The 12388-nt window shown below is 40.2% G+C and overlaps 1 protein-coding gene across 2 annotated transcripts in view; it reads right to left on the bottom strand.

Annotated features, from left to right (window-relative positions):
• Positions 1-12388, bottom strand: part of RNF13 (ring finger protein 13) — an 89276-nt gene that overhangs the window by 66405 nt on the left and 10483 nt on the right. The window contains exons 2-3 of one of the 2 annotated variants that reach the window (XM_084769358.1): positions 9266-9410; positions 3438-3563 (exon numbers count right to left, since the gene is read on the bottom strand). In XM_084769358.1, the coding sequence (XP_084625484.1) occupies positions 3438-3551 (114 nt within the window). In that variant the 5' untranslated portion in view covers positions 3552-3563; positions 9266-9410. The remainder of the gene's footprint in view (positions 1-3437; positions 3564-9265; positions 9411-12388) is intronic. The other variant, XM_084769357.1, reaches the window with a different exon arrangement.

Here is a 12388-nt window from a genome sequence, read left to right as displayed (position 1 = left end):
AGAAATAACTCCCTAGCAAATACCCTAGCAAGGAAGATGATTTCCTACCCCTGTAGGAAAAAAAAAACATGAACTCATACTTTTTTTTTTTGAGACAGGGTTTCTTTGTGTAGCCCTGGCTATCCTGGACTCACTTTGCAGACCAGGCTGGATTCAAACACACAAAGCTCTGACTGCCTCTGCCTCCCTAAGTGCTGGGATTAAAGGTGTGTGCCAGTGCACCTGGCTCAACTCGTACTCTTAGACACTATCAATTTTTATATAAGAGGATCACTTAAAGCCGAGGTTCTCAACCGCCCTAATGCTGTGACCCTTTAATACAATTCCTCATATTATATGACCCCCCAACCATAACATTACTTTTGTTTGTACTTTATAACTGTACTTTCACTACTGTCAAGGATCCTAATGTAAATATCTGTTTTCTCTGATGGTCTTAGATGACCCCTGTGAAAGGGTCATTCAACATCTCCCCCAGAAAGGGGTCATGACTCACAGGGCAAGAACCACTGACTTAAGAAGGAACACTGAAGCTATTGAAGTATTTGGATTTAATTTATTATTACTGGGAATGGCACACACAAGACATGGCATACACATGGCTGTCAGAGGTAACTTGTGGAGATGGTTTCCCATGTTCACTTTGATATGGATTTCAGGGATTGAATTCAGATCTCAGACTTGTAAGGTAAGGACTGCTTCCATCACGATAGCCTGAGTTACGCAAACAATTTCCATTTTTAATACAGATATTGGTTCTTGTGCTACAATACTTAAGAGTCTTCAACTATAGTAAGAGAGGGTGTGCTTTTGGACAAGAATAGGAAGGCTAGGGATAGAGCTCAGTGGTAGAGCCTACGTAGCACGCATGAAACCCTGAGTTCCATTCCCAACACCGCACACAAAAAGAAATTCACAGACGCTAACAGTACTGACCTAACAGTGACGTAAGTCTGCTGTATCACTTAATAATGACTAATCAGCTACGCTGAAAACCCAAGACACAAGAGTAGTAGAAGAAAGCACGCATAGACAGTATGCCAGCAGCTTTTACAACACAGGTGGTAGAAGTTAAGATGGTGGTTCACAACCTACAAGTCATAAGGAGGAAACAGAGAACACATTGATAAAGGGAGTTACATGGCACTAATCACAACACGGAAACAGCTGCAGGGGCCTCAGAGGGGCCTCAGAGGTGAGGAGCACATGCAGAGCACACAGGCTCCATTCTGAGCAATACCCACATGGTGACTGGAAACTACCAATAACACAGTTCAAGAGGATCTGACACCCTATTCTGGCCTCCAGGGGCACCAGTGCACATTCACACATGCAGGCACTCACAAATACAAATACACATAAAATAAAAATAAATAGGTTTTTTTCTTTTTTTTTGGTTTTTCAAGACAGGATTTCTCTGTGTAGCCTTGGCTGTCCTGGACTTGCTTTGTAGACCAGGCTGGCCTTGAACTCACAGTGATCTGCCTGCCTCTGCCTCCCAAGTGCTGGGATTAAAGGTGTGCACCCCCACACCCGGCAAAAACAAATAGATTTAAAAAAAAAAAAAAAGACCCAGTAAGCCACAAAGTAGAGGTCACATATCCATGTGGACAGGTATGCTACCCTGAATCAATCATCCACTGGACAACGCTGTTTGGCATCATCTGCCAGAGGCACGAGGTAAGCAGTACTGCAGTTTAGCAACATAATCTTCATCTTTCTCTCTCCTACAGAAAAGCACCATTCAATCAGGACACCTGCCAGCTGCCAAATTTCTTGGCTCCCCCTCAGCTCATGCCACTGCCAAGAGTAAAAGCTGATGCAGCAAACAAGAGGTCACGCGAGCACAGCAGGCAGCACAGGACTGGAGTACTGCAGCTCCTGCAGCGTCTTAATAAACCCAGCTTCCCCTCTGCTTCTCACAATACAACCATAATCATTACTTCTGTTGACTTGGGTACCCAGGCCAGAATCATACCTGGGGCCACCAGATACACATGGGGACTCTTCTACATTGACTTCCTATTGCAACAGCAATTCATATTTACAGAGTGATTTACAAAGTACTTTAGACACTCAGTGTCCAAACTAACATAACTCACATTGAATCTCCTAAAGTACTGTCAGTTATTCAACCCGGATCAGCTCTGCATTAATCCTGAAAAGGTTATTTAGCCCCTCCCAAAGACACCAATGTAAGATGAAGAAACTGACTTAGATCAATGTAGAAAGAACAAGGAAAATACAAGTGTATAAAAGCAGCACTTTAAAATATGTACTTTGAAAATGAGGAAATGGAACGATCTACAAGTAAATATTCCTTGATCACTTATTACTAAATTCACTTTTATGGCTAAATTTTTGGAATAAAACCTATAGCTTGAACAGTACTTATGACATCCATTAGTGCTTGGAATACAGGTATTGATTAATTTACAACCCTATAATGTAAACTATGACTATATCCTCATTTTGCATACTGAACACACAACACTAAAAACAACTTACCCTGTTAAAAGAACCAGGAGTCTAACCAAGGCAGTCTGGCACCAGAGCCCTGGTTCTTAAACCATCGGCTGACAAGACGCATCTATACTTTCACTTTCAGTGTCATTAACTAGGAACTGAGATGCTAAGTCATTTACCAAGGTCATCTGACCACATGAACAAGAATTTAACTCAGTGTGTGACTCTATTACCAACGCTCCTGACTACCATTATGTACAGTCTGTCCATCCATGCCACTTCCTGTTACCTGTTTCTCTGATGCTCACCTTGCTGACCATCAAGTAATCAAATACAATCTCGGACAAATACAAATAATGGGATCAAAGGCGGACTGGAATCAAGTAAAATGGTGTCGTTCAACTGTAATTAACACCATAACACTAGGTCTGTGTTTAATATCTATGTTTAATATTGTTGTATTCACAACATCATGATTCTTGCTGCACAAGAAAGAAAGAAGGGGGGATCAGGTGGTCAGGTATGGTGGTATATTCCCATAATCCTAGCACTCAGGAAGCAGAGGCCGGGGGATTTCTAGGCCATGCTGGTCTACACACTGGGTTTCAGGATAGCTAGGGTTACTATAATAAGAACTGTCTCAAAAAACAAAACAACAACAACAACAACAACAGAAAGGAAATAAAAGAGACTAGGTATAAAAAAAAACCAGTAAGATTATGCATAAAACACACGCATGTAGGTACGAGCACAGAGTCTCAAGAACACAGCATTTATCAGATACTTAATGTACATGAAATTTACACTGGATAGTCTATTAAGCAGCCAAAGAAGAAATGAGACACACCCAGTTTTCACATAACTGTGTGTAGTTTGGCATGTTTAGAAACACATTATAACATCACCTCATTCATGGCTTTTTTACAGCATTAGGGATGTTTTCAGACCTAAATAAATTATACCATACTTACTGCTAAAATGTCCGCTTCTACAGGCAGCAGGTTCAGGAAGGCGAAGAGCTGCACAGTCAAGATGGTATAGACTTGCGTGGCGGACAGCATGAGCATCCCTATGGAGAGCAGCATCTTGAAAATCACCTAGGAGATATAAAAGAAATAACCATGAAGGCTGGTGCTTCCTCCCCAAAAATAAATCATTTCCCACACTAATTCCTAACAGCCAAAAATATTCTTTTTAATTACAAATGTGCTGACACTAAAAGTAAGACATATTTGAAGCCAGGCATGGTAGTGCACACCTTTACTCCCAGCACTCGGGAGGCATTGCTGAACATTTTTTAAATTATATTACAAAGGCATCATAACACAACCAGGATGAATCTAGCACAAAAACTGACAGGCAATCACTGGAGCAGAATGGAGGAACCCAAAATAAGCCCACATGGCTTCAGCTCTCAAAAACATACATTGGAGAAATGGCCCCCTCTTCAACAAATGGAGCAGGGAAAACTATTTCCACATCTGGCAAAAACAAATCAGATATCTCTCTCTCTCTCTCTCTCTCTCTCTCTCTCTCTCTCTCTCTCTCTCTCTCTCTCTCTCTCTGAAAACCCAATTCAAAATGGATGAAAGATTAATGTAGACCTGAAACTTTTCAGCTGTTAGAGGAAAATATAGGTATATACTTCAAGATGTAGGCGTAAGGCAAGGACTTCAGAACAGAATCCCAATAGCAAAAGAAATAACCATCAGACTGAGAAACAGCCTAAGTCAACATTACCAAAATTTGTGTACTCATGTTTATATCGAGACCATTCAAACCAGATAACGGAATATGACAAGATGCCCATCAATAGACAGAGAAAATATGGTCCATGTACAAAATGGAACTTTATGAGGTGATAAACAAAAATGATGTGCTGACATATTTAAGAAAATGGATGCCATTGGAATTCATTAAGCGAAATAAGTCAGACTTAGAAAAGCAAATTGCATGTTTTCTCTCTTATGCAGAAACTGTGTGTGTACATGTGCATGCACACATGTAAGTCACAAAACTTGAAGGGGGAGGATGAGATCAGTGGGAAACAGAGAGTGTAATGAAATACATGTAATGGAGCGCAGAAGAAGAACGTGAAGGCAATCAGTTGAAGTAGTCAGGAAAGGCAGCTGAGAAGACAAACGCATGGCAACAGTGTGCAGTGACACAAATGCAGATGATACTATGACAAAATGTATTGTTTTTTTAAGTTGCTATTATTCAAAAAGAATACTTTTCAAGGACACAAGAGATGGCTTAGCAGGTAGACACTTGCTGCCAAGCCTGGTAATCTGAGTTGCCTCTGCAGGACCCACAATGATGGAAGCAGAGAACTAACTCTTGTAAGTTGCCCTCCGACCTACATACACATGCTAGAGCATGCACACACCAACACATACATACAATAAATAAAAATGAACCATGAAAATTGATTTAAAAATGCTTTTCTTCCTCCCTGCCTTTTTCCTTCTTCCTAATGGTCTTCTTAAAGGGTTCCGTATTCACTGAGTATGGCTACACCAAGTTATACTTAGTCAATGGAAGAAGTTCCAAGACAGAATGTGCAAGAAAATCTGGTAGTTTTCTTAAGTTGTGCGCATCGCCACATCTTTTGCCTGCATGTACATCTGAGCACCACGTGTGTGTCTGGTGCCTGTGAAGGCCAGAGAGGGCATTGGGCCCTCTGAAATGGGAGCTACAGGTAGTTGTGAGTCACCATGTGGATGCTGGCATTTTAGCTGCTCTGGAAGAGCATGCAGTACTCTTAACCACTGGACCATCTTTCAAGCCCCCAGTACCATTTGTAATCACAATCTAATCTTCATTTTTTTCTGAAAGAATTCTAATAAATATTGATAAACATTTTATTGGAAATCAGCTTCCTGGTATAATACAAAGAGTTTTCTAACTCTCATTCTATTTCTGTCCAGTTTATACTATATCTTGCCTAAGAAATATCCTTGCAGAATGTCTTAAGTTGATTCTAACCTAGAATGGTTATCTTCTCCCTAACTTCAAACTTATGGGAATTAGATGAAATGAAAAAAAAAAGTTGTAAGACATGACAAAAGTGAGTGTCTTGCTTAAAAGTCATAATTTCTCCAAAACTTAATAGAAAACAAAACAAGTGCAGTACAAAGTAACAGAATGGGAAAACAGCACAAGGTTGTTAAAAGTAAAGAGAGTACTGAGGCATAAAGGGCTCGTGCCTGTAATCCCAGAACTACAGGGGCAGAGGTATGACGGCTACATGTTCCAGACCAGCCAGGGCTAAATATATCGAGACCTTGTCTCAAAAACCACTCAAACAAATACACATACACTTTTTAATTTGAAGCAATGAGAATAAAATATTTAAAAATAATGAGAAACACTCCATACAACACAGTTTCATCAAACCAACAATAAAAGGATAGTTTGCATGCAAAAAGGCCAATATAGCTGTCATGGTTGACTTTAACTGTCCGTCTACTTGACAAAACCAAGCCACTTTAGGAGAAGCTCAGTGAACAAATGCCATAGTGGACGTGCTTGTGGGTGACAGAGAGATCTCCCAGAAGCCCATCAGTCTTGTTTTTTAATGTAATATGATATGCATAAAGCTTATCATTTTAAACAGAGTTCAGTGACTATATTTTTACTCTCATGCACTTAATCACCACCATGTATGTATTGCTAGAACCTTCTTATCCTAACAAAATGAAACCTGTAGCCCTTAACAACACTTATTCTACTCTTTGTCTCAGAATTTGACAACTTAGGGTAACAAAAGTGGAATCACTCAGCAAGTCTTTTGTGAATGGCTCTGTTCACTAACATAGACCAAACTGTGCTGTAGAAGTACAAAGTCCACTTCCTTTTCAGGCTAAATGGAGCTCCATGGCGTATACAAACTACACCTTATCTACTTACTCATCCATCAGTAAACTTTAAATTGCTTCCACTTCTTGTCTTGTTAAGCAACATTTACTTGTGTTCCTTCTTTCAGTTTTCTGGGTAGGATAGATTGCCTGCCGCAGTTGTAAAAATAGAATTCCCATGCGATCACAGCTGCCTTTGTTCCTTACTGCTCAGCCCGGACAGAATGCTTGCTGAGGTAGCATGTCTCCCATGATAGTCTGTCCTTCCTGACACAAACAATTCCAGAAAGGAAAGCCCACAGAGCCGCACAGAGGCCCCACAGTTACATCAGGTTCCTCATTCCAAAACCCCTCACCGCCCCCATCAAGGGTTCCAGCCAGTTTTTTCCCTTTGCAGACCCCTGCATTCCCATGGGAGAGAGGGTCGCCTCTGCTGTGTTGCTAATAAACACAATCATGTGTTGAGGTCAGACTCTGTTCTCTTTCTGCTTTCAGTCTCTTTACAGTACATTACAGGATCTAACCAGGTACATGCCAGAAGCGGAACTGCACGACCACAAGTTACTTCTGATTTTTTTTAGTACTAAACCACTTTCCATAGACACTGAAACATGGAGTCCCACAAGTAATGCAAAAGGATTCCCATGTCTTCTCATTGTTGTCAACACCTGCTACTTTGGACACAGCCATCATAAAGGGTACAAGGCCGAGGTTCTGATGTGTGTGTCCTCTATTAATTAGCAATGCTGGGTAGCTCTTCTTGTACTTCATCTTCACACACTTTCTCTGGAGAAATCTCTACTCATCTCATTTTTAATCAAACTTTGTTGTTGTTGTTGAACTACGGGGGTGTTGACACACTTTGAATATCAAATCTAACCTAGTATATGACTAAAAGTATTTTTCTACCATCTGGTGCATTATCTTTCTACTATATAAAAAGTAGAAAAGTCCTTCAATGCTCAAACACTTGATTTTCATGGAATCCAACTCACCTAATTTTTATTTTGTTATCTGTGCTTTTAGCATCCTATGTAAGAAACCCAGGTTTCCCTGATTCCTTTATATATCAACTTCTATGTTTAGGTCTTGACATTTTTCGTTAATTTTATATTAAATAGTAAATATAAGTTATGAGTCTGACACACTTGATCAAGACTGAAAAGTGGCATCCTCTATAATTATTCACAAACTTCTTACAAGTCAAAGGACAATGTATAGGTCAAAGTAGACAAGAAGAAGATGCGGGCATAGAAATGCTAACAAAACACACTTCATGGTTCTCTCAATGCTGCTATTGTCAACTGTGTGACAGGCTGTCAACCCCAGCAATGAACCACACAGAAAACAAGAAATGAACAATTGACAATGAAACTTTTTCATGAATATTGAAACCCTGAACACTGGGGAAACATGGTAGAAAGTTCTGGTTTTCTTGGTTATCAAAATATGCAGTGTACTTCAAAGTATCAGTTTCCTAAACAAGAATGTTTACTTTTCATACAATGTTTCACAGAACGTTTGATATTTTTCACACAAATGTCAATCCTATCACTACACATTGAAAGAATACCTGATGTTATGCTAAGTTCTGGGTTAAGGATCTGGTACAAGTATTTGTCTGTCTAGTCCCCTCTGCGACCTTTAAAATGGAACACAGGCGAGTGAGTTGTTCTGCCACCCAGCTTCCCTATTTTACTAGGCTGAACTTCCCTTTTTTGATACCACCCCCCCCCTTTGAGACTGGGTTTCCCTGTGTAGCCTTAGCTGTCCTGGAACTTGCTCCGTAGAATAAGCTGTCCTCCAACTCACAGAGATCCACCTGCCTCTGCATCACCACCACCCGGCATGGGACTGAACTTCTATGTCAGTACTAAGATCAATTGAAAAATGAGCAAATTATCTTATTCATCATCCCTACCTCCAGCCCTCATTCTTTAATTTTTATACAGTTCTTAGATGGAAAACAATAATACAGTCAATGATCTGCAGGGAGTTTAGGTATATAAACAGGCAATCTTTCATGCCGTGATAGTGACGGCAGACAATCACACACCAGATCAAGTTACATCATTGCCATCGTTACAACTTGTTACTTCTTTACATTTTTTCTTTAATTATGTGTATGTGGGGAGAGGTGCCCACGTACAGGTGCCTGCAGAGGCCAAAGGCATCAGATCCCTGTGGAGCTAGAGTTGCAGGGAGTCACCAGCCACAGGATGTGGGTGCTGAGAACAAAACTCCAAAAGTGCTCTGAATGGCTGGCTCCTGCCCAGGCCCTGTAACCTGCTGCTTTACAGTGTCCTCACAGCTGTTCTTGACTTTCCTTTCTAGATGCCAGACTCACCCTTGGCAGATGTTTCAATTAGTTTATACACCTACCATGACTCATTTCTTTAATCGCCTGCTTTTTAAATGTTCACTGCCTCCTATAATTTTTTTTTTGTTTTTTGATTTTGCCTCCTATAATTTTTAATTCTTATTTTTATTTTTTAATATCCTTATTTGCTGAAAGAATGTGTGCTTCTCAAGGACATCAATATTTATTTTACAGGTCTGTAAACAGAGCTTGACAAAAATTAAATGCTTAACCTGTGTAAAAATGTTGGCGCACACCACTTCTCTTTATGTAACTTCCATGAAACCTCTACCTCGTCCTTGCTCTTTAAAAAGTTTGAAGACTTTTACATTAAACCTGTCTTATTCAAGGCTCAGTAGGAAAGCCCCTGCCTACCATGAGCCTCAAAGAGGCACTGAATCTCAGGACCACCAAAAACAAATAGAAACTCTGTGTCTACTAAAGGTGCGTGTGGTGTTTGGAATAACAGTCCCAGCTACTCAGTGGAACTCAAGACCAACCTAGACAACATAGTGAGATATTGTCTCAAAGAGATCTTTAAGTGAAAATTGTCTCATGCATGTACTAAAAATATACATACATTGAATACTATGGGAGCTGGAGAGATGGCTCAGCAGCTAAAAGAAGTTGTTCATCTTGCAGAAGACCCACACTTGACTCCCAGCATCCATGTCAGGTGGCTCACAACCCTCTTCTGGCTTCTCTCTTCTGACCTTTCAAAGTACCTGCACACATGTGGTACACATATGTACACTCTGTCACACATATATACATATAAAATAAATCTTTAAATATTATGAAAATAAAAGAATATGTAAATATGTTAACTCTGGGTGATGAGTCTTTATATCATTTTTGGTTGGTCCTTTACACCTATTTACATGTTTCAGAGCAAAATTTCTAAAGCCTATTAATTTATGTGGCATATTCTAAAGACTAAACTACAGAAACACCTTAATAAGTGGGTCCTGCCTATTCAAGATCTATTTTTGTACAATATAGAAAATAATTTGAATGAACAAGCAACAAAGCGTTTAGTTCACGAATCTAGTCAATATTTGGAGGGGATAGAATTATTTCTTATGAAGTAAAATGTACAATTAAAAAATAATGATTTATAGCCCAGCAAGATGATGCCACCTTTAGTCCCAGCACTCAGAAACAGAGGCAGGTTCATCTCTTTATCCTGGTCTACATAGGGAGATGGCCCAGGACAGCCAGGGCTACATAATAGACATTATCTCAAAATAAAAATCAAAATAATAATAATAAGATGATGGTAGTGGTAGTGGTGGTGGTGGTGATGGTGGTGATGTTGATGTTGATGATGACTCAAGTATGTAGCTGCTGGTAGGTTGCCCATACTCCATGGGGGTCTTGCACCTAGGCACAGGCAGGCAAGACTAATTATATTAGTGGCGTTTACAGAAAGAGAGGACATGAAGAAGGGAAAAGGAGCTATTGGGGGAGTTCTAAGAAAACTATGAGGGAGGCATGGGGTGAACGTGATCAAGATTGTACACATGTATAAAATTATCAATAAATAAATATATTTCAAAAAATAAATATTTTTAAAAATAGAGAAAAGGGCAGATCATGGGAAAATAATTAAATATTTTTCAATATAAGCATTCAATTACACACAAGATATCCATCTTTTTAAATTACTTACTTTGGTGTGTATGTGTGAGTGCTTGCATGTACGTATGTGCACCATGAGCATGCTGGTGCTGCCCACCACAACCAGAAGTGGGTATAACACCTGAAACTTGTGTTACAGGCTGTGAGAGGGCTGAATGAGCTAGGTCCCTCAGTCTTGGGCATTTTGGTAGCACTATAGGGGAGGTTCTAGAGGGGGTAGCCTTGCTCCTCACTGGATACAGGCTTTGAGATAAAAGCCTTTTGTCACTTCGTTTGTCCTCTCTGCTTCATATCTGCAGTTGAAGATCTGAGCTCTCAGCTGCTGCCTGCAGCTATGCATTCTTGCCACACTAGATTCTCACCCCTCTGGAATCATAAGACAGATAAACTCTTCCTGTTGTACCATAGCAACAGAAAGTAACTAATACACTGGCAGTCATAAGCTACTATATGGGTGAGTAATGGGTACTAGGAGCTAAACCTAGGTCCTCTGTAAGTGCACAATTGCTGAGCCACTTTGCCAGCTCTATTCCCACATTATCCCATCCCATACAGTAGTTCTAACCATAAGTATGATTGCCATGAAGTTCAAAAGCAGCAGGCACATGCATCAATAGATGATACATCTAAATCAACTACAGTCCATAGCTTAGTTATTGTGATGCCATGTTTGCCAGCATCTCAAGTCCAACTAGCAAATAGCGCAGCCCTGTACTCAGACACAAAGGTAAATCAAAAAAGAAAAAACAAACAAAAAAACCCTCAAATTTTTAGGTCTTCTGGAACTACTCCAGGTACCAATTTTGTACCAGCAGGGAGTTATATAAGGATACAAAAGCCATACAATACACTAAATTATGGTCTGTAAAGATACATATGTACAGAGACAGGAGAGTGTGAATCCTATCAGGCTTGAGAAAATGGTTGAGAATAATGAACATATCTGTCAAACTCATATTGTGTTTCATAGCTATCTAAATGTCAGGTCTTATCAAAGTACACATTCAATATCTTCAAGCTTGATCAACAACAAGACAAATATCTTTCTTTAATATTTTATGAAAAAGATGGCCAGAAATGGCCTTTAATCCTGACACCCAGGAGGAAAATGCAGAAGGATCTCTGTGAGTTCATAGCCAGCCTGGTCTACAAAGCAAGTTCCAGGCCAGCCAGGGATACCTGTGAGACCCTGTCTCAAAAACTAAGTAAATACATAAGCCATGATGCGAGATGAAGACTGAGATGCCCCAAAGGATAAACATAGCAGAGGGAAGCTTCTCCAAAGCTAGGATCCAGTCCTCAATTGAGTATGGTGGAGAACAATTAGGCAACAGATAATTTCAGTAAGTTGTCCAGACAGGGCTGATCCAAAGCTGTGAGGAAAGCAGGCCACAGCCACAGTCTCTGGGACAGGCTAGGAAATACTGGTATGCAGAAATCACCAGGAACCTTTTCAGAATGTGTAGCATTTGTGAGAAGTCATTAAGGAATCCTCACTTCCTAGGCCCTGCTACCCAAGACCTGAGTGAGAGCTGCAACACTAGAGGCTATTGCCTGCTGCCACAGCCACCTGCCCGCAGTTTTCAATCACTGCTACCACAGCTCCACAGCTAAGGGATGAAAAAGCTAACAAACAGCAGGACTTGGCTTCTTTTTGCCATGCAGAATGTCAACACACATGCACACAATAAAAATTGTTCATGGGATCCCAGGTAGGAAAGACAAATCTCCTGGAAAGTGGATGTGTGTAATATTCTGACAAGGAACTCATCAACATTTTGTCCAAGCTTTGGGTGAGACTCGGTGTGTTGCTTAATTTAAAGGTGACAAATTAACTGACCTGGAAGAGAAAATTTTCACACAGCCCAGCATAGGAAGAGTACTATTACTTTCTGCTTACTCAGTTGATAGTGAAAATTAGGAACAAGAGGTTAAAACTGAGAGATTTGAAAAACTTGCAGTTTGGCCAGAAAAGAGGTGTCTCAAAAGTGAAGCCAAGGAAATATTGTCCCAAGCAGAAAGAAGCTGCACCTAATAATAAGATAACATGAGGCATCTCAGG

Source organism: Acomys minous, assembly GCF_964271855.1.
Source record: "Acomys minous genome assembly, chromosome: 19".
NCBI lineage: Eukaryota > Metazoa > Chordata > Mammalia > Rodentia > Muridae > Acomys > Acomys minous.
The sequence above is the reverse complement of the archived record's forward strand: the minus strand, read 5'-3'. Positions and strand labels throughout refer to the sequence as shown.